This window comes from Guillardia theta (assembly GCF_000315625.1).
Source record: "Guillardia theta CCMP2712 unplaced genomic scaffold GUITHscaffold_8, whole genome shotgun sequence".
Lineage (NCBI taxonomy): Eukaryota > Cryptophyceae > Pyrenomonadales > Geminigeraceae > Guillardia > Guillardia theta.
Genome location: NW_005434666.1, coordinates 1,119,798 through 1,145,895, shown reverse-complemented (window position 1 = coordinate 1,145,895; position 26,098 = coordinate 1,119,798). Strand labels below are relative to the sequence as shown.

The window sequence follows — 26,098 nt, the reverse complement described above, 5'->3', positions numbered from 1 at the left end:
CGCCATGGCAATACACCGGTCAGTGCGGCCCGGCCCTGCCAGTGGCCCGCCGAGCGCGCCAGGCCGGGGGGCCGCGGCGCCGGGCCCGGCCGGCGCCGCCGAGTACGGTACTACGGTAGTGGCCGGCAGCGAATTGATCAGCTCCAAAAAAAACAAAATGATTCGGTTGACAAGATCCAAAACAATCGGATGATGATGATGATGTTCATTGATGATGATGATGAGCGCGACATCTGGACGTGACCGAGGTACTGCAAAGCCTTGATCAGACTAAAAGGAAAACAACAATGGCACAAGGAAAGCTAAAAGGATATGTCTCTATGATTACGCTGTCTAAAAACAAGTTCTTCGTCAAAAAAAGTTCAGCACATCATTGCGATCACAGCCTCGTCCTGGCATGTGCAAGCGGAGCTGCTGCAGAGGTCTGCAGACTGATGGAGGTCACAGACCCTTCTAAGTGCGACCAAGACGGAGTCTATCCTCTCACCGCGGCGATCAAAGAAGGTCAATGGGGAGTAGTAGAGATCCTGTTAGAAAACAAAAGGATGGAAGTCAATGTAGAGGACGCCTGCGGCCTTTCTCCGCTTATTCTTTGCATCGAGAATGCAACCAAGAACGCTTCGAAACATGGGTCTGCAATCGTTTGTCTTGGAAAGCTGCTGGATCATGGGGCGAGACTGGACGTTCAAGATCGATCTGGACGAGGAGCGATAGAGATCGCCCTGAGAGAGGGGCAGGGGCAAATGGCGCTGATGCTGATACAACGAGTGAAGATGCTGACTGACAAGAGTGCCGACAGCAGCAGGCCAACGGAAACTTTCACCTCTTGGAGTCTAACCGTCTCTAACATGCGTGCACTGGACCTCCCGCAAATGAACTCGAGAGGGACTGCTGATGTCCTTGCTAAGATCTCTGTCGGCGAGGGGATACATCAGGTTTGTGACGGCTTGAGTGGAGTGAATGCTCACGTTGCTTGCAGACGAGGGTCATGCGCAACTCCTTGTGCCCGGAATGGACGGACTCTTGTGAGTTCGAAGTGTCGTCTTCAACAAAGGACGAGCTTGTCTTTCAGCTTTACCGGTGGGATCGGTCTGGGCACGACGAGCTGCTCTGTGAAGTCCGGCTTCCGCTTATAGACACGCAACGATACCCTAAGCAGCTGATCGACAAGCAGTTCAGCCTCGCCCCCTCTAAAACTATCCGGACAGCCGCCACGCATACTGCTCGAGTCCAGTTCTCCGTACACTCATCCTACCCTTTGACAGACGTGGAGACGGCAAAGTCGCTTGTCACAAGCTCTCAGCTCGTCCTCGCCAGCCTGCTTGACGATCCAGACGCGCTCAGCTGCATGGAGATGCTTCTGAGCCTTCGTGCTGATGTCAACGACAGGGATTCGAGCGGTGCGTCGCCTCTCACTCACGTCCTGCGAAGCGGGAGGCTGGAGCTAGCGAGCTGCTTGTTGAATGCCAAGGCTGATCCCAACCATGTCAACAAGGAGGAGGGAAACTCTGCTTGGAGCACAGTAGCAGGCATGTGCAGCAGCGGAGAGATGACTCTAGCTCTGAGCGAGATGCTGCTTGCTCATGGCATACACCCCAACGCTCCGCTCATGATTGACGGGCAATGGGAAACTCCCCTTACATACGCCGTGAAGACAGAGCAAGCGACTCTCCTCTCCATGATCCTCCGCCATGCAGGCGACCCGAACTTGAGTGTGCGCGAAGCTCTCGCCGGGCTGGAGATCCAAGGTGACGATCCTGCCGCCCGACTCCACCCTCTCTGCTTGGCCATGCAAGGTGGAAACATTGACAACTTTCTCGTCCTCGTGCACGATGAGAGCTTGAGATTCGACTTGGTGTGGGAACGGGGGCCGGAAGAGGCAGCGGCAGCGGAAGACCTTCCTCCTGTCTCCTTTGCATGCCTTCAGCGACACCACCAGCAACTCCGCATGCTCCTCAGTCATCCACAAAGTTCTTCAAGACTGCAGGACGCGCGAAACGGAAGGCAGGCGCTGCGAATGGCAGCAAGGAGTGACAGTATTGACTGCCTGCAGCTGCTTGTGAGCTTCATGCCAGACTTGCGCGAGGTTTCACTCCTTCATCCTGCGATGCTGGAGGCGATCCGAAGCGCATCCTCCTCCTCCCTCGTCTTCCTCTTTCACATCCTGTCTGCATCTCGTCTCGGTCCTCCGGGTCCTGAAGACATTTACACGGTCAAGCTCGCAGCTGTCAAGGAGCAGGAGAAACAGAAGCTATTGATGACTGACGAGAGGCAGGAGGGACGGGAAAACTTGCAGCCTGCGAGCAACCACTGTCTGGACTCCCTCGTTCCTCTTGCTGTTGAGGACCTTGAAGAAACAAAGGCAGGAGAGATAGACAGAAATAAGTCTGAAGCGGAAAGAAGAGAACAAGCTGAAGATGGTTCGCGTGACTTCGCCATCAGCAGGCACGTCGGGCGGTTGTTTGATCAAAATCAAGTTCGATCGTTGCTGATGGAAGCAATCCCGTTCAGCTCAACCCTGCTTTGGCTTCTCCTGCTGTTTGCCGACAATGAGAAAGAGACTTGGGACCTGATCAGTGACGTCTGCCATGAAGCCATCTCCTTGCAACGTTGGTCCAGTGTGGAAGTTCTTCTGAAACTTCAAGGGCGAAAGGATTGCGTCTCTTCCTCCGCCTTCTCTCGCCAACTCCTCGCTCTCCTCAAAATCTTCACTGATTTGCAAACTTCCTGCTCGAAATCTCTCTCGACGCATGAAGCTCACGAATACGTGAAATCCTTCTTTCTCATATTCCGAACCTCTCCTCCTCTTAAACTGGAGCTGGGGCTGGAGGTGGGAGAGGGCAGGACCATGCTTCACCTTGCTGCTCAGCTTGGTTGGCTACCTGTCGTTGAAAGACTGACGGAGCTCGGAGCTTTTTCCGTGGCCGATGAGAATGGAAATGAGGTGAGCCCAAACATGCGAGAAGACGAACACGCTAATGAGAAGCTTTTAAGCCGGTCGCGGTGGCAGCGATGAATCTGCAACAGCAAGTCTGCGAGCATCTTGTGCAGGTGATCTAGCTTGCTGCTCTCTCTTCGCTGATGCTCCTGCAGAGGTTTCATCCTCCTCACGTCGTTCTCCGCTGGTCGGCAGACTCACCTGTTTGCGTGGAAGAGCAGCATGGCGACCTTCTTGCCTTCAGCGTCGCTCGCGGGTGGACGAAAGTATCGCAGGCTCTCGTCTCTTCGCTCATCGAGAAGCTCGCGGTTGGGGAGCAGAATAGAGCAGGCGGGAGCGATTGGGGCAGCGAGATCACAGGCAGAGACGCAGAGGCTGAGCTGCGAGGGCATGTCAGGATGGCTGTGCGCATGGCGGCGACACACGGGTGGCTGCAGGGCTTGTCGCTCATCTTCAGTGCGTTTCCAGCAGAGCAGGAGGAGTGGAACCAGCACGATGAGCTTCCCCTCCTCGCTCTCGCAGCCATCGGAGGGCACGCAGACTGCCTCAAGTTCCTCGTGAAGCAAGAGGCAAGCGGCATCCCCCTCGCCCTCATCGCTGGCAGCATCCGCGGGGACTTGCCGGTCACCTCCTCATTGTTCGAAGGCTTCGAGGAGCAAGAAGCAGCAAGCAAGACCAACGTGCGCCTCAAGCAGCTGCGCTCCCTCAAAGATCTCGCGCTGCTGCTCTCCTGCTACTGCGGCAGCCTCCAAGTTTCAAATTTCCTCCTCTCTCAGGTTTGCTGGGCTGCTGATGAACCTTCATGACAAGCCAGCAGGGCGCCGACCCCAACCATCGCGCCAACATCCCGCATGAGATAATGCGGTGGCTGAGCTGCGAGGAGGAGTACCCCGAGCTGGTTGGGCTGGAGGAAGCGAGCGCGAAGACTAAGTTTCTCCTGGTGGATCTCGACACGATCGTCACCCCGATGCTCCTGTCAGCCTTCGCCGACTCCCTGTGAACCCCCATCGTCATTCCACGTGCAGCTGACGATCAGCAGGGAGCTATCGGCGCGTCTTGTTCAGGCTCAGGCAGACATCGATGGCATGAGTTCTGACGCCATTGCGCCGCTCACAGCAGCAGCCATGCATGGCAACCAAGACATCGTCGTCTTGCTCATCAAGCAAGGAGCTGCCCTTGACCCTCAAAAGATGCGAATCGTCAACCTCCTTGAGTTTGGAAAGGTCGTTATGGAGCTAACGTCCTCTATTCAGCAAGCCTGACGTACTTGTTCAGGTTCGTCGCTTGTGGCAGCGACTAGTCATGGCTTGTCTCAAGGTAAGGGACATACATTGAGCCCGTCGCTCCTTCTTTTTGAGCCCGTCGCTCCTTCTTTACACTCGCAAAACATCATGGATACCATCACGTTTCTGAGTTTTGATTTCTCGTCAGGCTGGAAAGTTCAGCAAGCTAATGTCAGAAAACGCAAAGTCATCGGTGAACTGAAGATGCACTGCAGTAATGAATGCTTGACGATATGGCTTCAGATCTTCATCCCTCCGAGTACAGGATCATTCGCTACAGAGAAATGTAAGTGCAATTGACATGGACTTTCTCTCATCCATCATCGTCTGACTGGCTGTAGCATTCGGCGCCAAGACCAAGTACGTAGCAGCGACTCCGCTCATGTGGAGCATCCTGCGCAAGCAAGAAGAATGCTCAAGAATCCTGATCGAGTGCGGGGCTGATCATAACCTTGTGAAGGTCTGGATGGGGACGAGGGTCGCGGTCTGACGAGTCAGCAGGAGTTCTTTGAGTCCGAGACTCTCAGTGCCGTCTTGCATCACAACATCGACCCCCTCACCCGCCATGAGCTCAGAGTAAACGGCTGGCGGTCAAACCTGCGACTGATGACAGCCCAGGACAAGATCGACGATCTGGCGGACTACTCGCTTGCTGCTGTCGTCAGCGTTCCTCCTCCGGTCACTCGCGATGCTTTCAGAACGACAACAGGAGAAGTAGAGAGTGATGAGGAAACGACGACGAGTCCATTTGATCTGAGACAACTCGAGGGCAACAAGTATCTTGTCCCCTCAAACCGCAGGCTGCAGGCTGTGAGAATACAAGTCGGATGGCACGACCGTACGCTCAAGAATGTAGAGCTTGAACATGCTCTGCTCTTCTGACCTCCTTCAGATTCACTTCCTCTACGGCATCAGCGCGTCTGAGTTGGAAGACATGCAGTTCTGGACGCTCAAGCCCAAGAACGGATCCTTCTTCTTCCTCATCGTTCCATCGGATGCGTGAGCACTGAATACCAACCCCTGTAGAGGACTGAGTTGTTTTCAAGATTTGTTCAAGAGATGGAGTTTCTGATTGGAAAGAAACGGATTTTTGCAGTCAGGTTCACCTTCTCGTTCAACTCTGGAACAAGAAGCGAGTCTTGTTGGTATGGAACGGTGAGATGATGACTTGGAGCTGGTCATGGTGCTCACGGTGACGCAGGCAGACCAGACGGAGACTGAAATCGCCACCGTCAAGTGCGAGAACAGGTGAAGTGACAGAGTCTCGAAACTTGCCGACCTTGCACACAGAGAGCTTGTTGGAGCACAAGTCATACATGGGAGGTTGGACTCTACTTGCGTCAAATCCATCCGCATCTATTCCCGCTTGAGATATCCACAAGAATATCTCCGAGGATACAGACGAGACGCCGTGCCAGACCCGGTGAGGAGAGGAGCTTCAAGCTCGCGGTCTCAAACTTCACCAGGAGTGCAAGGAGATGTTCTTCTTGGGCAGGAAACCGACGAGTCGCATCTGGAGCAAAGACAAGACAGCAAAGAAAGCTTCGATAAGCACAAGACTCTCGCTCCTTTCACAGCGAAGACCGTACTCAGGTAAGGGCAACCTGGTCGGCTCGACTGACCTGTATTCGTCAAGCTGCCAGCATGAGGATCAAGCATGAAGAAGAGTTCCCTCCCGTTGAATCAGAACCCAAGAAAGATCGCCCGTCTTCGGCCATAGCATCGGCGCCTCTGACAGCACTGGATCACGATCACGATCGGGTTTTAAGGATTTACTGCGTCAAGCGGTCGGTCAGCTGTTGCCCTCCTCACGCTCACTCGCTCTGTAGGAACCTGCCAGTCAAAGGCAGACCGGATGCAACGGAGAGTCAAACATCATCAACTGCCTCCTCGAGAGTGAAGCGAATGACTGCCTGGCTTCTTCTCTGACCTCAATCACAGACAGTCCGGCTGTCAGTGCAGAGACGACCTCTCATCCCGCGCTTCAGGCCGCTCCTGTCCAGCAGAGAGGACCGGTGAACCTATTCTCACCTCGTCAATCCCTTACTCGCTGCTGGGCTCGAGCAGCAACGTTGTTGAACGGCTCACGGTCGAGGAGATACTTCAACGCGCGATGCAGAAGAGTCTCGAGGTTCGTTGCAAGCGACAAGCTTCCCAGTCAAGTTGCGTCGGCAGGTGCGCGGCGACGATGTTGAGGTTAGCGACGAGGAAGGGAGCAAGTGAGCAGGACGAGGAATCAAGCTTGAATAAAAGCCAACGAGTCGAAGCCCCTGATTCATTTCAGCAAGTTTTACGTTGTCCCTCATTCCTTTCAGCACATTTTACGTTAACCCTCATTCATTTCAGCACATTTTACGTTAACCCTCATTCATTTCAGCACATTTTACGTTAACCCTCGCTCTTGCCTCCACCTCTCAAACGAAAATTCACCAGCAGCAGCTTTGAGTGCACCTGAGGTGACATAAGCTAATTTAGTGACATAAGCTAATTTAGTGACATAAGCTAATTTAGTGACATAAGCTAATTTAGTGACATTCCGCAAAGAACAAAGTGAGTGAGAGAGAGACAGAGGGAGAGTAATGGAGAAAGTGTGTGTGTAAGAGAAAGAGTGTTTGTGACAGACATACTGACAGACAGACAGACAGACAGACAGACAGACAGACAGATAGACAGACAGACAAACTGACTGACTGACTGACTGACTGACTGACTGACTGACTGACTGAGCACGAGCGAGAGGGAGAGAGGAGAAAGAGAGGGAGCACCTGAAAGGCTGAGGTTGGCTTTATCCTGCTGAAATGATCCTCGCCAAGTCTCTCCAGAGAGATCAGGTGCCCTTATTCCCTGAAGGACAGTGTCATCGATTGAAGAAAAGAGCAACCGGGGAACAATCACCTTCTCCTTGAGCTCCTCACGCTTGCTGGTATACTCCAAGTTAGCCACGTTCCACTCTCGAAGGGTCTCCATGGAAACAGGAGGAAGGTAGTTGCCTTCCTCGTCGTACGTCCCTCGTATGCGAACCTGCGGCATAATGAGCGAAAGACTGATGGAGCTGAGAACAAGGGATACATCCAAACGCTTGGCAATGTCCACGACATCCTCGTGAAAGGTCGGCGCAGTGGAGCTGGACTTCGCCTCTGCTACAGGCAGGGGAGAGTAGGGAGAGCTCTTAGAGCTCGCTCGCCCCTGCAAGCGAGGGTTGTTGCTGGGGATGGGGGTGGGCCCGTGACTGCCTGAGTCAACCATCTGGTCCTCATCCACTTCCTCGATGTCATGCAACCCTCCCATGCTCGACAACAGCGCTCGATCATGCAAGACAGCCTGGGCCCCTGACATGTTGAGAGTGTCTGGAGCCTTCGCAACTCCTGCATCTACTTCTGGCTGCTGATTACCTTTCAAGATTCGCTGCTTCCCGCGCTCGAAGAATTCAATGAGGCCGTCAGCTTCCTCAGCTTCCTTCATCTCCTCACGCGGAATGAACTTCTCCTGCGCGGCCTCTCTGAAATGTTCCCCCTCCCAGTATCCTCGCACGCACGTCCCATCACTGAGCCTGAGGATTCCTTTCCCCTGGCTGACTCCATCCTTCCACAAGCTCTTGAACGTAGAGCCTGCCGTCCAAGCATGTCAGGCACAATCGCTGAACACAAGGCAAGTACCATCGTCAAGAAACTCAATGCCCTCGCCATGCTTGCTATCACCTGAGAATTGACCTTCAAAAACCTTTCTTGACTTCACCATGATGCGTCCGAATCCATTCTTCCTACCGCTGCTCCATTCTCCTTCGTATGTTTCACTCAGAGATGTTTTGTAAGGTATGTGCGAGGTCTTGACGTTACTCCATGCTGCTACAACGTACTGCTGCTTCCCATAGCCATGTCGTTTGCCCTTCTTGAATTCACCCACGTACTCAGATTCAGTAGCCGCTGAGAAATAACTTCCTTGCCCTTCTCGCTTGCCATCACTCCAGAGCCCTTCATAAACATCTCCGTTGGAATAAATCATCTTGCCTTTGCCTGACATCTTTCCCGCCTCTACGAAGCAATAGTCAATGAATGATACCGCACCTACTTCAAGTTGCTCACTCCAGACACCGTCATATCTGCTGCCATTCGCCATCACCATACACCCGCTGCCTTCCATCAAATCCGCTACAAACTCTCCTTCATAGAGATCCCCGTTCTGGAACATACAAACACCGTAACCATGCCTGCATGTCGTCACATCCATTTCAAGATTCAACGAAGAGTGTCACCTGTTCCCCTCCTTCCACTCTCCTTGATAGTACAAGCCGTCCTGGAAATAATCTCCTGAACCATGCCTCATCCCATCTTTCCATTCACCGCTGTATTCGTGTCCCTGCTCGTTCATCTCTGTCCCTGTTCCATCTCTGTGGCCATTTCGAAATTCACCCCTGTAGACGGCGTTGTCGCTCGTTCTCTCTTCCCCTTGCCCATGCGGCAGGTCCTGATAGAACTGACCTCGATACTTCCTCCCATCTTCACACACCAGAACTCCTCGACCACTGCGGAGGCCTCTTTCTACGGAGCCTTCATACACATCTCCGTTAGCGTAGGCAATCTTTTGTTTTGACTTGAAAGACTCCAAGGGAAGATCAGCGTCGTCTTGCGCTGAGTTTGACATTTGACGCGGAAGGCAATGGAGATTGAAATCGAGTAGCCGCAAGTCTGAAAGAGTCAATCAGAGCTTCCATTGAGTCTTATGTCGCTCGCTGTCACCATGAGAGGTCACTCACATCCCTTCGCCTGCCAACCTTGTCACATGTCGGTGTGCCAATGCTTGTCAAACGTCTATTTCTCCTCTTCGCTCCTGCTCTTCTTCCTCCTCTCGCTTTCCCATTCGTTTTCCTCACCACTTGCAAAGATTGTATCTTCCCTACCTCACCACTGCAAAGATTGTTCCGGTTCCATCTTACCGGCATCTTACCCCGCAGCCAACGGCAGCACCTTCCGTTTACCACCCCTCTTTCCCATTACTTGTTGGGGGGAGGGGGGAGGGGTTAAGAGGACGGCCCAGGTTACCGAGGGATGGCGTCGCCGCTCAGAAGAATGAAGGAGGAAGAGGAGGAAGCGTTGCTACTGCAGGGCAGGAAAACATGGCAGAACATGTCCGGGCACGATCAAGTGCTCAAATCCTCGAGAAATCAACACCCTCTCACTGATCTCAGCTTCATGCACGATACCAAGTCTGCTGCTGCCAACGAAATGCATGCTCTCCGATCCATCCAGTCTGCACGAGCTGTTGTGGCATCAGAGCGGCAGAAGCTGCTCAGTAAGAGCGGAATGCTTGCAGACAAGTCTGACTGGGCAGCATCGCCGTCAGTGCAAGATCCCGTGAGAAAAGCGTCAGAAGAGCAACTGTTTCAAGAGGTCGGGCTGCTGATGCAGGAGAAAGATCTTCTACAGAGGGAAAAGAGCACTCTACAAGCGATATTGGCTTCATCCGCCGAAGAAATCAAGAGGCTGTTTGAGTCCGAACAGAAGCACGTCAACGAGATGAAACATTGGCTCCTCCAAAAGGAGTCTCTTGAGCATGACTGTGATGCAGCGGTTCAGAAGATGCAAGAATATCAGCGACAGGCTGAGTCTCTGGCAAAACAACTTGATCATTGCAAGGCAGACAAGCTCAATATCGAGAAATCAGAGGTATACTCATGTCACCCTGAGGTGTCCGAGCTTCTTGCTCACGCTTCTTCTTCCCAGGTAAAGCTGAGAAAGGACTGCGAAGAATTCCAGAAGAAAGTAAAAGAGCTGGAGGAAGAAATTTCTTCCTACGTCACGAATGAAAAAGCTTTGAAGAGTGAGAACATGGAATTGATGAAGGAGAAGTTGAATATAGAAGAGAGAATTGTTTCGCTTCAATCTGAGATCAAGCACCAAAAAGAACTTGTTGAACAGCTGCAGTGCGATGCTGTTCTTCATCGAAAGGCTGCAGATCAATGGCAAGAGGAAAGGAAAAGTCTGCTCGAAGATCGAGCAGAAAGAGATAGGCTTCAAATTCAAAACGAAGAGCTCCAAAGTGCGCGTCGTTCATGGATTGAAGAAAGAGAGCTTCTAAACAGAGAGAAATCTGATTGCAACACACGACTGCAAGTAAGTTTACAGCAACTCGATCATCTGCAGAAGACTATCGATGCCAATGAACTTGAAAGATCGCAATTATGCAAGAAGATTGACAATCAAAACAAAGAAATGACGAATTTGGAGGGGAAACTGAATGTTGTGGAACGAGAAGTGAATATTCTCAGAATCGAAAACTCCGGTCTGAACCTGTAAGTCACCATGTTCAATTGATCTTTGACTAGCTTTACAGAGAATTCCAGGTCGAAACAGGAGATTTCAGATCAACTCACTCGATCGGAGCGGGAAAATGATGATCTTACAAGGAATTTTGACTCCCTTCGCGGTGATTTCGAACGAGTCCAAAGTCAAAAGATGCGTTTGTGCGATGAGATGGGTAAATCCTCATTGTGATAGTGAACTAGTAAGATTTTCTGTAGATTTGATGCAAAAAGAACTTGAGGCAAGGAAATCAGAAGTCAAGGAGTATGAAGCAAAAGTTTCTGAACTTCACAAACAGGCACAAGCAAAGTTATGCTAGTTCGGAAGCTCATTTTTGTCCTTCAGGTCTACAGATTACAGGAGTATGAGGCGTTCTATGTAAGAGAGCAAGAGGAGAAAAAGAAAGTAGAATCTGCGTACGTTTTCTTCACGCACGATCAGCACTCTAACAGTGAACAGTATGAGTCAGAAAATTGCAGATCTGCAGGATGCCGTTCGGAGCGCTCAATCCGAGGCATTACAATATCAGGTAAGAAGTTGAGACCAAAGACGTACACATCGTGAAGGTCGTTGCAGGAACTGGCAGATGCCTTGCGCACCGAAGTGCAGTATGTAAACCAGGAGAAGCAAGGGTGCTTGAAACATTTAGACAGAACGCTCTTTGAATGCTTGTGCTGCCAGGCTTGAGCAAGAAAAGCAACGAATGCACTACAGGCTGAAGCTGACGCTTCAAGAACTAGAACAACTGCGATCAAACGAGAAACGTTACGAGACGGAATCCAGTGGTGAATGATTGCTCGATCTTCATCAGAATGGCTGACATGTACTCAGAATGGCTGAATATGCACAGCTCCTTGTTGGAACGAGTGTTGAGAAACGGTCGAGACTCCCGGTGACCTCCAAGACCTGTTGACTCAATCCAAATTTTTGCTGGCCTGCGCTTTTCCAACAAGAACCCATGAGTGCGCAAGATGAAATGAGAGCTGTAACTTTCACAAAGAGACTTAAAAGTGAAGCTTGGGCTCAATTTATTTATTTAATTGCAAACATCCCTCCAACGACCAAATAGTGTTGACAAACCAAAATATTCCTCTTGCCTTTGCAGGTTTGACACTGTTGAAGTTCAGGGTTGTAGATTATCTCTAGAATATTTCAAGCAAGGAAGGAAAAGTAATCACTTGGCAGTGAGGATCTCTCGCAGATGGTTCAAAGTTCTTGTTGACGGGCCACCCATCTGAAAGCAAATACTGTCAAATCAGAAGTCAAAAATCCACACAATCAGCATACCTTGACTCGGTTTTCCGTGAAACAAGTATCTATGTTTGGCCCAACCATTCCCCAGTTCTCATTATCCTTACTCTGCAACTTGTGGAGCTTTAGAGTCGAGCGCAGTGCGAGATTTTCAGTCACCGTCTCAACGGCAGCGTACTGTTTCTCCAGGGCTCGCAGTTCGGGATCATGTTGGAGAAGGTCGAGCACAGCAGCTTCCAGGTGTGTGTCGACTCCACTTTCCTTGGCCTAATGCACAGTCAGACGCGACATCCAATGTTGACATTCAAGATCTGACCCTGCGGTCCATTTCATCGAACGCTTCTTGGATTTGATGATAGTCCTTCAGTTGCTTCTCAATCTCGCTTAACTTTCCTTTCATAGCTCTGTTGACAAACTGAGCAGAATGAATTTTGCGGCGTAGCTCCCTCAGTTCCTACAAATGCTTTAGAGATCCAGATGGTTTCGATGGAGAAAGAATACCTCATCCAACATCTGCTCATCCTCCACTGATCCCCCTGCAGCAGCAGACTCTCCTGTCCAATTCATTTCCTTGTTGTCCGACGAGAGATCAAGATGTTTCGGAATCTTCAGAATGTTACGAATGATGTACAGCTCGAATTTGTCGATGTTCCTGTCCAAGGAGCGGAAAAGCTTCTTGTGCAAACTAGTTACACCCTTCTTGATATCATCAGAGTATATTCTGGTTTCTTGATCTTCCAGCAGAACATTCTCCATTTGATCTAGTCCGTGCTGAGCGAGCAAGAGGTGAGTTCGTCATCGATAGTTTTGGACATTCATACCTTCAGATAATGCGAGGTGCAGTTGTAAACATCGTCCACAAATCGAATCGGGGAAAAGGCAAAGAACTTCTCACTCCTTCGCAGTTCTGTAGTTTGAATGTCATGATATATAACACGGAAACGTTCGTACATCTTGGAAGCAATGAGACACAAGTACAATGACGTCAAGTCGCAACAGGAAATTTTAACAGCTTCTGTACCTTCCTGAGCTTCACTCACAGTGACACCAGCAGGTGCACTTGGAGGACATCCTGAAGCTGCCGACGCGGAGTCGTGCTGATGATGAGCCATTGCTCTTGATTTTCTCACACTTGAGTTCACGAAAAACTTTGTTCACAAGGAATGAATGACGCTGAAATATCGCAGGAATGTAGGATATGTACTTCGCCGAGTACTTCTTGATCTTCCTCTCTCTTCCTTCGTCTCTTGCTCTTGCTCTTGCTCCTCCTTCACTTGCTTGCCATCGAGCGCGCGCGATCTACTGCAGTACCCCTCACCCCTCACCCCTCTAAATCCCTCTGTGACACGGGTGGTGATCCAAGGTCCTCCGGTTTGAATCCTTCAAAGTTCCGTTACTACCCACCTACCCTACTTGAATAACAGATTGCTTGGAGTGTGAACCCTCTGATTTACCAATCAGTACCGGTTATCAGGATAACCCCTACCCCCACTCGATAGGTTCTACCTCGCCAATTTGAACATCGCAACTTTGTTTTAAAAGAGTCAAAGTTTTGAAGTTCTTGTTTGGAAACTTTGAAACGTTTCTTTTAGCTCTTGAAAGTTGTAGAGACGTAACGAACATCTGACCGTTATGTATCCGTTGCCTTGCTTTAGGTTCTACGACGCCATGGGCAGGTGAAGCGGCGAGAAGGGAATGCGGAGGCGGTCAGTGGAAGAAATGAAGCGAAGAAAGCAACATGAACCAGATTTTTTATTAGTGTAAGGAAGACTGGGAGGATCATGTGATACAGTGAGCATGCAGTTTGAACTTCAACATTGCACGATATGATGAAGGAGGATAGAACTTTGCAAGTGTTGACATTGCCTTTCGACTACTTACCATGGTTGTATCCAGATTGCACTGCAGCCAAGGGGTTTCATTCATCTATTTACTCATAAATCTTTTTCTTGTGAATCTTGTACATGGAGGTGAGGCTTCGTAGGCAAAAGTTTTTCCAGACACTCTGACTGAGATTCTCAGGGGTCACCATAGAAACAAAGCATGCCGGAGATGGAAAAACTTTTCCTTCTGTTGGCAAGGTACTCTTGATTAATCTTGCTTGATATTTGGTCGAACTCCTTCTGTGATGCTGTTTACAGAGCGTCACTGTGCATTACACTGGATATCTAGCAGACAACGGATTGAAATTTGACTCTTCCAAGGACAGGGATCAGCCCTTCATCTTCACCTTGGGTATCTGTCTGGCCTCATGACAAATCTTACACGTGTTGTACAGGAGTAGGAGAAGTTATCAAGTGCTGGGATGAAGGCATCAAGCAGATGAGTAAAGGACAGGTTTGTTTTTGTTTTCGTTGTCCCTGGCCTTACGCAGCCATCGCCCAGACTGCTACCTTGCATTGCTCAGCTGACTATGCTTACGGAGCAAACGGGGCAGGCAACCTCATCCCTCCCAATGCAGACCTGAAATTCGAGATCGAGATCTTGGACTTCTAAGCACAATCACCACAAGGTGCCCGGGAACGAAAGGCACGCTCGTTTCAAGCTCGAAGACTCAACTTGCCATCCTCCTATTCTTTTGTTATTCTTAGCCGCAAGCGTGAGGTGTATCATCATCTGAGTGATTGTAAAGTATTTGAACAACAAGCCCCTACCATTTATGTAGAAACAAAATAACCTATCATGACAATCCTAATAATTTGTTCTACGGTTTATGTCATCTGGATCCTTGTTTCTTCAGTTTATATCATCTAGAAACAATTTTCAACCCCTCTTGACAGAATCTAATCTATGTTTGTTCAAAACCAGTCGCCAGCTCCTTTTCGCTGGCGCCTTCTGACGATCTGGACGGCACAAACGCCTCCGATCACAAGCACTCCCCACACCAGCCCGATCACTCCCATCCCGACCTGCGTTTCACGTCAAGAGTAACTCCATCTCAACAACTAGAGCACACCATCCCTGGCCCAGGGCCAGTCATTTTTCTCTCTCGCAGCGGTCCATTGTCCTGCAAATGTTTTCTCAGCATCGGAGGACCAGGGACATGTTCTCACCTGTGCATCAAGTCTCTTCTTGACGCTCTCAGCTTCATCCACCTCTCGTTGCAGCTGCTTGCTGAGCTTACCGTCGCCATTCTTACCTAGCTTGACGAGTGCTTCTTGAACCACTTCAGAATCAGCAGGAGCAGTAACTAGACCAAAGAAGGAAGATCCAGTGTCGAACACCACATCAAAGCGCTGTGCTGGATGTCCAACCATTACGGGGAGAAGATAATACAGATCTCGAACGATAGAGAGCTTGACATCTGGAACTTCTTCCTTTGATGCTGAGTATCCTGGCAGGTCAGGAGTGTTGTACCGTTTCGTCACTTTCTCTCGCTTCATCGCCACTTTTGTTACCCCGGACGAGTGTTCATGCAGAAAGTACTTCTTACCCACATTGTAATCATCTTTCCTAGGAGCCAGGCCTATCCGTGGTGTCCTCCCAGAAGCCGTTGGCCCCAAGTCAAAGAGCACGAGCCACGACTGAAACAGCCAGTCGCCGAGGATAATTTTATCGTTAGGACAATCTTTCATCAGGCAACCCTGAACCTCCTGCATACCAGGCAGCCACACACTTGAAGGAATCATCACACTAAAAGTCTTACTTCCTGTTCCCATAACGATCTCGATGTCAGCTCCACTTTCTTTCTGCCATGAATCCTTGAAATTCTTGTATGGTGATTGTTTAGCATAGCCGTGCATGTCATTGTCAGGGAGGCAAATACAACTTGTGCCGCTATCCAATATTGCACCAGCTTGAAACTTTTTTGCCAGCTGCTCGTTGCTGTTCTTGATAAGAATGGGAGTATTTCCTATCGACATGGACTGTATGGGAACCACGTATGCAAACCTCGAAAGTGAGCTAATGTATCTCATCCTTCCTGACACAGAAGTCTCGTCATACCCTCCCAACTGCAGCTCAGCTGCATCAGGAGATGATAGAAATGAGAAGACAGGTTTTGGAACAGGGCGATCCCTGGCGCTGCTGTCTTGACCCGTGATGTTTGCCAGGCTGATGAAGAGAGGAGGAAGAGGAGGGAACTGTGAGTTGGGATCTTTCTTCGGAGGAGGAGCGAAACCAGCAATTCCTGAACCGTCAAACATGCCCGACACAGAGGTCACACAGCAAAAAGGAGAAAAGGATCCATAGGGCCCCACTTGCACAAAATCCGAGCATAGAAATCCTCGCACTGTTGTGCCTTGCGCGTACGTGGAGGAAAAGCGCAGAGCATCATTTCCTCTCCATGTCTGACTTGTTTCAGGTACAAATCGTGAAACTGTTGCCGGAGGAAGATTGCCGAATGCAGATTTTGAGATGGCACAAGATGGCAAGGGGAATAAGTACACAACACACGCTGCAAATAATGGAAACAATGCAGACTGCATGCCTTCAATCAATCCTGAAATAGCTTTGTATCAATATGAGGAGAAAATATGAACAGTTTTGCTCACAATGGCCTCTAAAAGATAAGTGCTTGCAGCAAACATCACCTATCCAAGCACCAAGGTGAGTTTAGAGAACAAGAACGCCGTGATTAGCTATGACACATATCTCTCTGCATCTTGCTCGTGTCTACTCTTAGCCTTCCTGGTATGTTATCTCCGCTGTCTCTGCTACGTCTCTACCATATTCTCCTCTTCTCGTACCTTCGTCGCTTCATTGCTTCTGCCATGCTGACGTCAAATGATCCCTCGGACTAGCAGCGAAACTTTGAAACTTTGAAACTTTGAAACTTTGAAACGTTGAAACGCAGTCTCACCGCCGAGTCACCCGGTCACTGCCGCCGAGTGGCCGGGCGGGGCCGGGCAGGCTCAGCTTGAACTCGCCGCGGGCCTCCCACACTCAGTGACTCGATTTTACTGCTCTTTGCGTTGCTGCATCCGGGAAGTAGGCGAGATCATCGATCGGATGTCCTCCAATGCCCATGCTACTGCACTTTGACTCCGCATCCCACCATCCCAGAGCGTCATTGGAGTAGTGGACATACTAAGAGGTAGTTGCCTGACCTCGTGCATCTCCCTCCGCTTCCTGTCACATCCGAACATGACTGTTCCAACGGTTTCGTCATGCTGCAGTCAGCTGAAGTCGAGCTCGCGCATTGGAGTATGAGAGAAACTTCCTTGAGCCCCCAGAACGTCTTAGCGATGGAAGCATCCACTTGCAGGTAGTCGTAGTCTACTCGGATACCCACCTCTATGTAGTCTTCCGTGTGATACAATCGCTTAAATCCAGAGATCAGCCCGTCCCCATTGCTGCTCCCGCACCTCGACGACACGGGAAAGACAGCCGAGATCGTCTCGTTCCAGACCTCCTGACGGTTCACGTACATACGTAGCTGACGGTTCACGTACATACGTAGCTGACGGTTCACGTACATACGTAGCTGACGGTTCACGTACATACGTAGCGTCACGGGCTGAGCCACGTCGATGAGCACCACTCTCATCCAGAGGTAGACAAAGCCATGCGGGCACAAGCCGGTGAACGTCTTGGTCACACTCGAGTACTCGGCCAGCACGTTGAGCCCCCCAAGCACTGAGCCATAGGCCCCACAGCTCGACGTTTGATCCGTCCCCTGCCATCCCACGATCCCGTCCTTGCCGAAGTCTTGCTCGACAAACTCCATCCTCCTCGCGTACGTGCCACCTGGGCAGGGGCTGCAGCCTCCTTCCGACGCATTGAGGAAGTAACCTGCAACACCAGCACATGGCCTCGTCAGCGCTCGCAGTGTCATGTAGAAGTTGTATCACCGAAGTTGCACATGCAGCTCGAGCGATCCGGAGCTTGAAAGGACGACAGACTGTTGGCTGGGCATGACGAGCAGTTGCCTGACATGCCTGCATGGCGCGTGAGAGGTGGTTGTGAGCGAGGAAGGACGGCGCTTACCGTACTGGTTGTCAGCGCACGTGCATCGACACACTCTAACGGTGTTTGCATTGGTGGCTTTGCACTTGCCGGGCAAGCCGTAACGGTAGAAGGCTTGACCCGTGGTGGGGTTGTAGGATGGGGCGTCCACGCTGTCAGTGCCGCCATACTGGGAGACAGTGATGCTCCATGCGGCGAGAAGAGTGACCAAGTGACTGCCGGTGATCACGGGCCGGGCCTCGTCGACGCATGTCAGATGTTTTGACGCGCAGACGTCTGAGCATGACTCTCCTGCGATGCTTCCGAGAAACATCAAGCAGCGAGGAGCTCGCGAAGGGCGACATGAGACCGGATGGGCAGGAGGAGCAGGAGGGCCCACATCCAGGTAGAACCCTGCGCACCATCCTGCTCGTCACACACGGCTCGAGCTAGCGCTACCCTCCTCACGCACAAGCCCTACCGGCACTACCCCCCATGCACAAGCCTTACCTCCGATGCACTGGCACTGGTTGACGGCAGGAGTGGCAAGAGCCCTGCGGGCCAACCCAGACCTCATACCTTGCAGGCTGAATGTGAGACACAGCTCATGTCGTAGCAGAAGACTCCTTGTAGTTTATTTGAGACCAGATGTACGGGAGAATGAGGTTGCCCCAGGGCAGCTGCGGCATGGAAGAGACGGAAGAGTTGAGAGTGCGGAGCTCGCTTAGGGTTGCAGAGAGGTTCTGCTTAAGGCTTCGAATCTCCCACTCGAGGGCTTTCAACGATGCTTCTGCATCGAGAGAGGAAAGCACAGGAGGAAGGATTAACAGGAGGAGGAGAAGGACAAGAGGGAAAGAGTGGGGAAGTGCGCGATGAGGTCGGCGTTACGGAAGTTACTATGGAGGGAGTCTCGGATAGAGGGACGAGGGCAGGTAGGTGGGGTAGGTTGGTACTCGCTATCAAGTGACTACTTACAGTAGTCGTCCGAGTCTACTGATCACCGGTGCCACCTCGGACCCCCGCCCCTGTCTGCAACCGTCAGTTTAGAAAAGCCAATCTGCACCCACCCCTCAGATCTAACCTAGGCACGGGCCGGCGGGGGCCACTGACCAGTCAGTGAGTCCGTACTGGGCCGGGCTTGAACAAGTCACTCGGACTTGTAATGTCGGACATTGAATCCGAGTCACTGATACCCACCCGGTGATCGGCCCGGCCCCGGTGGAAAATAGTTTTAAAAGCTCAATTTTTCTCCAAGAAACTGCTACTACTCCCGCCATACCGCCCGCCATGTCTCTCCCGCTCTGCTTTCCTCGTCGCCTTCCTCTCGTGGTCCTCGTTCTCTTCTTCTGCTTGCATCCTTCGTCGACTCAGATGAATGTGGACCAGCAAGTGATCAGGTCTCATGGCTGCCTCTTCCTCTCGCGTTTCCAAAGCCTCCGCTCAACCTTGCTTTTCTTTCATTTCTCGTCCTGCAGTCCCACTTGCCTTCACTTTCACCTCCTCGTCTGATCTGCGTGCAGCTACGAACTTTCCTTGCAGCCCTGGAAGTCTTTCAACTTCACTGTACCGACAGCTTCAGCTTACTGCCAGCAGCAGTTCTGCTTGAGATGCAGCAAACCTGTCGAGTGGGACCCTCAAGGGCATCAACAGTGCAGGGTGCGCATGCTCCCACTCCTTCAGGCATGACGCCGCATGGCAGGTGAGCGCTATCAAGGCGAATGGCACCAAGACGATAACGAAGATTGAGATGTCCTCCTCCTTGTATCAGTTTGACTCCCTTCTATTCTGTTTGACCACACCGGGTATCAACATATCGCAGATGCAGGTACGTGCAAGGTTGAGGGGGCCTTATCTTCAACTTAATCCTTTATGCAGTTCTCTGTCGAGAAAGTTGTAGAGGGAGGAACTTTGTTCAACACCGAAGGGAACGTTGTGTACGAGCAGGGTACAAATCTGCAGTTCTTTTCTCCCAAGACATCGACGTCTACGAGCTCCTCAACAGTTGAATTTCTTTACGAAGCTATTCAGGAACGCATATCGATTTTTTTCTCGTCACCTTGTCCTAATTGACGAAGGTTACAGTTCGGGGAGCTTTCAGATTTTCTTTCGAATGACGAATTTTACGCGTCGTCGTTTCAATATATGAGGTGGGTCTCGTACAAAAACCTGGAGAGCAAGTGACTGATTTCATGAAGATACGACAATTTTTACGAATCTTCGACGACTTCTTCCTTTGCACACAAGCTGGTGGAGCCTCGCGGCGGCGTGGTAGTCCAACCTTGAACGCAAATCTTAACTGACCATGACAGCCGAATTGTGCACTCTTGTCATCGACGAAGTGGAAAACAAACACAAGATACGAGCTGACGATATCAATTAGCGGTACTGCTAGAGACTCTGAGGCAGACCTGAGCTCGGACAGGAATGTCGCGCTCGCAACTGCTCGAAGATGAGATCTGGATGGCTCCTCTGATCTCTGAAGAATGGCCCGCAGGAAGCTTTCTCGTCCAGTGTTCTTCTCTGACGGGGGTTGCAGGCACAGCATCCAAACTCGAGGATTCCGAGTACATACCTCAGAATGGTGCTGGATGGGTGTGAATGCATTTAGATGTTGATTGAGATCATCTGATCCAACCTTGTAGCTTTCCATGTCCGTGAGAGGCGACAAGGTTTGGCTTCGTCTCATCCTCTCAGCGATCATGAAAATTTTGTCAGTTTGGATCCAAATGCGACATTGCTGCGGAGCTCGTGAACAACAATGGATGCCAGTGGGGACTAGATAACAAGACTGGTTTGTGTTTACAGAAACCATGCGAAGCGAGCGGATATGTAAATATTATGGTTTTTGATGTTTCTAAAGCAATGCAGGTAACGTCTCCACGGACGGGAGAATGCATTTTTTGCCCTCTGGTATGACGGTGATTTATTGGATTACATGATGCAATGACTGTCTGTAGTTGAACGACTTGATTCGAAATCAGTCTTGTGTTGTAAAGCCTGGCAACCAGACTTCAGAACTCATGAGTCATCAGTATTCATGGACAAACTTGGGGTTGACAACTAGAGCGAATCCTGCAAACGGTACCCCGAAATGGATCTCAGGGCAAGTTGTCTGTAAAGTTCTCAACAGGCGTTCTAGAATGTTGTCCACCAAATTCGATCTCTCAGCTCATCGGTAATGCCTCCCACATTCCTCATACCCATGCTGGCCATCTTCTCTCTTGCTTGCACCCTCCCTCCATATCTCTTCTATCTCTTCGTCCCCCCCTCCTCTCTTCCTTCTGTTTCCTCTATCTCTCTCTTTCTTCTCATCCCCTCCCCTCTGTGCTTCCATCTGCCTTCAACTTCATCTAAATCATCGGGCAGGCAACCAGGCGTGCGGAGCAGCTATCTCACCGAACCCGATAGATGTGGACTTGACCATTTCAGATTTCTCGTTGCAACTTCCAGACAGACTCTGTAACAGGTGCGATGAAGCAGAGAGAGACAATTCCTTTAAATTTGATCCAGGTTTGGAAGAATCTACGAAATCTTCAAACAGGGCTACTGTCCTTTGCCTTGCATTCAAGACGGAAATTTGGATTTCACAAAGATCCCCAAAGGTGAATTTTACTCACAATCTATCAAAGAGTGTCTTGTGCTAAACTCGTTTTGACAGGAACTTTCGGACAGACCTGCAGCTGCAACATCTCGATCCTTGCAAACGAGTCGCAGTATAATGACGCTTACATGGCGCGCGCCATCGTAAGGACTCAGACATGAAGCTGATTGTGAGTGACCCCGCGGTAGATGGAAGATTTCATGTGGCAGGCAAAGAGTCTCTACGACGAGCACAGCCTTGTCAGGGTCAAGAAGTACGTGCGTGAGAAGGTGCCGTTGCCAACCTGCTCCAACTGCTCTCAGTGCCTCAAGAGCGTGACAGGGACTTGACATCGACGCGCGGCGACCGGGTCAACCGACGCGGAGACGAGGGCTGGAGAAGAAGTGGATCGACGGAAAGCCAGGGAATGAGACTTTCCAGGACGCCTACAACAACTACATCGACTTTAAGATGCAAGACCCGTCTCAGCATGTTGGTCTGGGCTTCCCTGCTCTGCGACCTGACATGGTCACGATGCAGGTGGTCGAAGAGCTGGGGCAAGTTGAAGACTTTGACACCTTATACTATGCCGAGCTGAATGTCAGGATGTTGGGCATCTTATTGGCAGAGGAGGCTTTCACACCTAGTGAGCCACACTCTTTCACTGATCGTCCGCTCTCTCCCTCCCTCCCTTTCCCCTCCCTCTCACCCTCCTTCTTGCTTATTTCTGCCCTTCCTTTCTCTCCTGCTGGTTAACCACTCACGTCGCTTTAGATCCTTTCACGTGTGATGCCCTGTACAACCCATTCGCGCCTAATGCGTCAGCTCCGCTACTTTATCTCAGCAGAGATCCGTAAGATACTCTTTTCTCTCCCTGTCTTAGCTTGCTGCTGCTTTCTTTGTCCGACTTCTCTGCCTGCCCCCGCCCGTCCCTCTTCGGCTCTTACAGCTTTACAGTTATTGGCCTCTTTATGGCCACTCGCCGGGTGAGTTTTGAAAGCAGAAAGAAATGAGCGTGTGGGTTTGAGTTTTTCTTGTATATTAGTGGGAGATGTCATTAAAGATTTTCAAGTGTTAGATTGCTTCTGATGCGATCTTGCATTGTGTGTTCTTCTCTTATTATTCGTCTCAACACATGTGAATTATTTCTATCTTAATTCATATCGCTCTTTCAAGTCTTGATGTTTACCGCTGGAGCACCTTGATACCAAACAACATGGGCGATGCCGCAATGTCGCCGGAAGTTACGATTGATATCAACTTTCTACCTAATCACCTTTACATAACATGGAAAACATTACAACAAGTTAACTTGATACTGCTACGTCATTACATGCAGGGTGGTTGTGCTTCCTGTCACCTTTTTGCTAAGCAGGTTCCCAAGTATGCGTGCCATACCCTTGCATCAACGTCCATGTCCTCGCTTCAGCCATGTGCGAGCATGGCGTACAACCAGGACCGTCCTTGTCGTTGTCGTTGCAGCACACCCACCGACCAGCCATGATCGTCCCGCCCATGTAGTAGCTCGAGTGTTTGCGGCACTTCCCCTCCGAAGACACCAGGGGGTTGAAGAGAGTCTTGCACCGCGAGCATACGACCATCCCCGACGTCTCCGACGCGCTCGCAGCTGCTGAGATCAGCGCCCGCGTCTTGAGGAAGAGGAGGGGCGTGGCGTCTCGGCACGGACGGGTCCGACTGTTTCTCAGCTGTGCGAGGCGGCGGACAGCAGTGGCTATGACATTCGGCAGGGGAACGCCGCGAACAGAAGGAGCAGATCCTTGAAGCACGAGGTACTTGGAGGCAACCTCGGCTGAGCCCTCGGCAGCAGGATACACCTGCATCGGCTCTCCGATGATCTCCTTGATCCAGCCGGCCATAGAGAGCACGTCGTAGCTTGGGAGGCAGAGGAAGACGATGGGCTTGTTGATGCTCACAGCATATTCCAGCTCCAGGCGACAGTTGATGGACTTCTCATAGCGCTCTGAAAGCAGGACCAAGAGACAGGCGGCACTCTCAACAGCCGCCGCCATGGCTGCGTTCATGTTCCCTTGCATGTTCCCCATCACATCGAACCAGAGCTTGACGTTCTGCATGCGCAGCTGGAAGAAGTAGTCAATCGCTTGCTCTTGGCTGCCCCACTCGTAGGAGATCATCAGGTCAAACATGAGGCCTGGGATCGGAATGCCAAACTCATCGCAGACTTCTTGGGGAGGAACGTGCTCCAAGCGGGTGATGGTGTAACGAATATCGGTCATCTGAAGCGCTTGTTGAGCAGGAAGAAGTTCTACAGCGGGAGGGAAACCAGAAACCTGCTCTTCCGTCACAGATGCAGCAGCATTCGCTTCCTCCAGGACACTCGAAGCTGGTGACACGTCCAGATGATTACAGATTGTTTCTGCCTCTTCCTCCTTCACGCCCGCCGCAAGCGCCTCCTGCTTGTAGATAGAGACAATCTGCTCGTTGCGCTCCTCAAAGAGATGATCGTAATCGATGACTTTGCGGTTGGCCAACAGCATGAGAGCTTGTGCAGCTCTCAGCATCTCAATCGCTGGTGTGGAGTCGGCGATCCGGATGGGAGAGTTTGGGTTCTCCTTGAACGGCACTCGAAGTTTGCTCAGGTCGGAGGGATCGATCTCGTAGTAGAGCTTTCCAGCTAACGCTAGGCTGAGCCAACCGTCACCCAAAGGCACTCCTTCCCGCTTGATGGGCAGAAGTTGCCTCTTCCAGCTCCGAGCAGCCTCCAGGTGGATGAGCTGCAGGGAGGACCAGGCGGTTCCTTCTGTGATGACGAAGACCACGAGCTTCGACCTCTTGATCAGGTCCATGTCTCGATCCATGTGCCCAGTGCTCCTTTGAATGTGCGAGAACAAACCCTGCACCAGCACATCTTGCTCTAGATGTTTGGCAATCAATCTTCCCTCGTCCTCGCAAGCAGAGAAGAAAAGATCGTGTCTCTGCTCAAGCTCCTCGTTCTTCTCGCTCTCCGGCGATTCTCCAGCCTTGGTTTCTTCGAATGAATTCTCCTTTTCCACAGTGTCTGCATCCTCAAACGTAAAGCTGTCAGCCACTTTGAGCTCCTTTGCCAGCTCGTCCCACGAGTTGAACCAAGTACCGTAGGCTTTACAGATTGCAGCGACAGATCCAGTAGGGTTGAAGTAAGAGTCTAACTTCGTCGCAAAGACAGGCTTTCTCAGCACCTTGATGAAACTCAGGGAAGCCTCGAAGTCAACAGACTTGGTGGCATGGTAGTCCACTAAGACAATACATCTGACTGCATGCCGAAAGACTTCCGAGCGGCCTGATAGAGTGTTGGGCCGTTTCTCAGTGACAACTTGGAATCTTGTCGACTTGACTGCAAGACGGCATCGACTATGACACAAAAGAATTGTCTCCTTGCGCTCTCTTTCCGCCTGTGACTCACCACCTATGGTAGAAATCTTATGCAGGAGGTATTCCTCTTTCAGCTCTTGTATGTCCTGCATGGGCTCAAGTTTGTTTGCTATCAACTCTGAGTTCTTTGAAAGTTTGTTGTCGTCCAAAAACACCTCGATGTCCTGCTCCCGGTCCTGCTCCCGCACTAGCTCCTCTTTACTGTTCCCCTGCTCCTTCTCCCGCACCTGCTCCTCCTTCTGCTCCTGCTGCTTTTCCCGCTCCCTCTGCTTCTTCTCCGTTATATGGTTCTGGTCCGTACGGTCATCCGGAGGATCATGCTGCTCGACATGTCTCTGTTCAGTTGGAAAAGCATTGGGCAACTCGTTTCCTTCAGAGAGCTCCTCCGGGGCAACCTTCTTTCTAGAGAAGCATCCAAAACATCCAACAAAACCCATCTAACTTGATTGAGCCGAGCAAGCCTCTTTCATGAGTAAGGATGGACTAACGACGATCAATGAAGAATCTTAATTGAATGAGTTGAAGAACTCACAAGAAGACTCTAACAGCAAAATGTATCAGAGCCACACAAAATTCAATTCCCTCAATCCCAAGAGCAATCCCAATGTCTCCCTTCCCATCCCCGAACCCAACCTCGTACTCAGCTAGTTTCCTCAAAAGTTTTCATGGATCCTGGTCCTCCCTCCTCTCCCTCTCTCCTCCCTCCCTCGTTCTCCCTCTCGCCCTCCTCCCTCCCTCGTTCTCCCTCCATCTCTCCTCCCTCCCTCGTTCTTCCTCTCCTCATGTCTGAACCCTCTCTCAGGACATCAACTCTCTCATTGCGTCTGCCAACGTCTACGAGGTGGAGGGGATAATCCGCGCGTTCATGATGATCGCTGACGCCATGTACGGCCCCAACCTCGACAACCAGTGGGAGCTGTCGACCGCTGACTTCTTCGACCTCGTGGATCGCATCTTCTCCCGCGTCTTCTTCGAGACTTGCTCGAGCAGTTCTCAGTCGCCCGACAGGAGCCCGCAGGCGGTGAGGGTCAGGAACCTGATGAGGACGCGGCTCAAGGTCGCCATGTCGACTTGTCTCAACGCCTTCCTGGAGGGCGTCCAGGATGACGTCATCCCTGCCCGGATGATCACTACCCTGCAGTGGAGCGGAATCGTGCAGCAAACCACTCACTGCTACGACATGCTGCAAGAGAAGACCGGACTCTCGGAGGCGGAGCTTGTGAAGGAGGGAATCAGCTACTTTCTCGTCATGTCGTTCCTGGTGGCGTTTGATCGCACCGGAGTGATCAGGATGGCGATCAAGCAGACGGAGAAGGCAGGAGCATTCTTTAGGGAGAGGATGGCGAACATCGAGATCGAGAGGGAGGGGAGGTTGGAGAGGATCTTCTTCCAGCTGCCCGAGGAGTGTGTGGCTGGGGGGGAGCTGGACTTGAGCTACATGGAGCTCTTTGAGAGCATCGAGAGGGGGAAT

General features: G+C 51.1%; 9 protein-coding genes across 9 annotated transcripts; 3 read left to right on the top strand and 6 right to left on the bottom strand.

Annotated features, from left to right (window-relative positions):
* Positions 1 to 287: 287 nt before the first annotated feature.
* Positions 288 to 6,444, top strand: GUITHDRAFT_133774 (hypothetical protein; the record flags this gene model as incomplete). The annotated part of the gene is made up of 20 exons (XM_005839684.1): positions 288 to 935; positions 980 to 2,944; positions 2,995 to 3,051; positions 3,094 to 3,714; positions 3,756 to 3,878; positions 3,964 to 4,161; positions 4,214 to 4,255; positions 4,370 to 4,414; positions 4,465 to 4,507; positions 4,563 to 4,681; positions 4,723 to 5,031; positions 5,114 to 5,220; positions 5,322 to 5,376; positions 5,423 to 5,469; positions 5,512 to 5,644; positions 5,717 to 5,814; positions 5,865 to 6,012; positions 6,163 to 6,236; positions 6,289 to 6,352; positions 6,397 to 6,444. The coding sequence occupies 20 exons, from the start codon at positions 288 to 290 to the stop codon at positions 6,442 to 6,444; spliced, it is 4,944 nt and encodes a 1,647-aa protein (XP_005839741.1).
* Positions 6,445 to 6,544: 100 nt separating this feature from the next.
* GUITHDRAFT_150649 (hypothetical protein) lies at positions 6,545 to 7,716 on the bottom strand. The gene is made up of 4 exons (XM_005839683.1): positions 7,291 to 7,716; positions 7,117 to 7,242; positions 6,987 to 7,065; positions 6,545 to 6,672 (listed from the first exon to the last, which is right to left on the bottom strand). The coding sequence occupies exons 1-4, from the start codon at positions 7,681 to 7,683 to the stop codon at positions 6,605 to 6,607; spliced, it is 666 nt and encodes a 221-aa protein (XP_005839740.1). The 5' UTR covers positions 7,684 to 7,716; the 3' UTR covers positions 6,545 to 6,604.
* A 309-nt stretch (positions 7,717 to 8,025) lies between these two features.
* GUITHDRAFT_150648 (hypothetical protein) lies at positions 8,026 to 8,984 on the bottom strand (the record flags this gene model as incomplete). The annotated part of the gene is made up of 4 exons (XM_005839682.1): positions 8,958 to 8,984; positions 8,474 to 8,906; positions 8,304 to 8,428; positions 8,026 to 8,252 (listed from the first exon to the last, which is right to left on the bottom strand). Coding segments are annotated over exons 2-4 (700 nt in total), but the record flags the coding sequence as incomplete, so codon positions are not given.
* Positions 8,985 to 11,694: 2,710 nt separating this feature from the next.
* On the bottom strand, positions 11,695 to 12,883 carry GUITHDRAFT_101910 (hypothetical protein; the record flags this gene model as incomplete). The annotated part of the gene is made up of 6 exons (XM_005839681.1): positions 11,695 to 11,754; positions 11,808 to 11,879; positions 11,931 to 12,038; positions 12,088 to 12,225; positions 12,273 to 12,542; positions 12,593 to 12,883. 6 exons carry the CDS (start codon positions 12,881 to 12,883, stop codon positions 11,695 to 11,697), a joined length of 939 nt encoding a protein of 312 aa, XP_005839738.1.
* Positions 12,884 to 13,653: 770 nt separating this feature from the next.
* Positions 13,654 to 14,267, top strand: GUITHDRAFT_101909 (hypothetical protein; the record flags this gene model as incomplete). The annotated part of the gene is made up of 5 exons (XM_005839680.1): positions 13,654 to 13,741; positions 13,794 to 13,852; positions 13,913 to 14,006; positions 14,050 to 14,108; positions 14,157 to 14,267. The coding sequence occupies 5 exons, from the start codon at positions 13,654 to 13,656 to the stop codon at positions 14,265 to 14,267; spliced, it is 411 nt and encodes a 136-aa protein (XP_005839737.1).
* Positions 14,268 to 14,569: 302 nt separating this feature from the next.
* On the bottom strand, positions 14,570 to 15,916 carry GUITHDRAFT_101908 (hypothetical protein; the record flags this gene model as incomplete). Its single annotated transcript, XM_005839679.1, has 3 exons — positions 14,570 to 14,680; positions 14,728 to 14,778; positions 14,825 to 15,916. 3 exons carry the CDS (start codon positions 15,914 to 15,916, stop codon positions 14,570 to 14,572), a joined length of 1,254 nt encoding a protein of 417 aa, XP_005839736.1.
* Positions 15,917 to 16,779: 863 nt separating this feature from the next.
* Positions 16,780 to 18,234, bottom strand: GUITHDRAFT_101907 (hypothetical protein; the record flags this gene model as incomplete). The annotated part of the gene is made up of 5 exons (XM_005839678.1): positions 16,780 to 17,504; positions 17,564 to 17,650; positions 17,700 to 17,847; positions 18,028 to 18,071; positions 18,168 to 18,234. The coding sequence occupies 5 exons, from the start codon at positions 18,232 to 18,234 to the stop codon at positions 16,780 to 16,782; spliced, it is 1,071 nt and encodes a 356-aa protein (XP_005839735.1).
* A 794-nt stretch (positions 18,235 to 19,028) lies between these two features.
* On the top strand, positions 19,029 to 22,250 carry GUITHDRAFT_101906 (hypothetical protein; the record flags this gene model as incomplete). The annotated part of the gene is made up of 19 exons (XM_005839677.1): positions 19,029 to 19,054; positions 19,178 to 19,313; positions 19,357 to 19,482; positions 19,533 to 19,586; positions 19,740 to 19,804; positions 19,853 to 19,925; positions 19,967 to 20,039; positions 20,194 to 20,249; positions 20,300 to 20,326; positions 20,373 to 20,448; positions 20,526 to 20,575; positions 20,615 to 20,738; positions 20,788 to 20,832; positions 21,024 to 21,123; positions 21,168 to 21,259; positions 21,316 to 21,401; positions 21,447 to 21,527; positions 21,580 to 21,883; positions 22,195 to 22,250. The coding sequence occupies 19 exons, from the start codon at positions 19,029 to 19,031 to the stop codon at positions 22,248 to 22,250; spliced, it is 1,650 nt and encodes a 549-aa protein (XP_005839734.1).
* A 90-nt stretch (positions 22,251 to 22,340) lies between these two features.
* Positions 22,341 to 24,719, bottom strand: GUITHDRAFT_161280 (hypothetical protein; the record flags this gene model as incomplete). The annotated part of the gene is made up of 2 exons (XM_005839676.1): positions 22,341 to 24,589; positions 24,659 to 24,719. The coding sequence occupies 2 exons, from the start codon at positions 24,717 to 24,719 to the stop codon at positions 22,605 to 22,607; spliced, it is 2,046 nt and encodes a 681-aa protein (XP_005839733.1). The 3' UTR covers positions 22,341 to 22,604.
* Positions 24,720 to 26,098: the final 1,379 nt, after the last annotated feature.

Coding starts and splice junctions, on each gene's coding strand:
- GUITHDRAFT_150649 (XM_005839683.1), bottom strand. CDS start 7,683: ATGAAGGAAGCTGAGGAAGCTGACGGCCTCATTGAATTCTTCGAGCGC. Junction 7,243..7,290: donor ACATTGCCAAGCGTTTGGAT/GTATCCCTTGTT, acceptor ATTATGCCGCAG/GTTCGCATACGAGGGACGTA. Junction 7,066..7,116: donor GTGAGGAGCTCAAGGAGAAG/GTGATTGTTCCC, acceptor ACTGTCCTTCAG/GGAATAAGGGCACCTGATCT.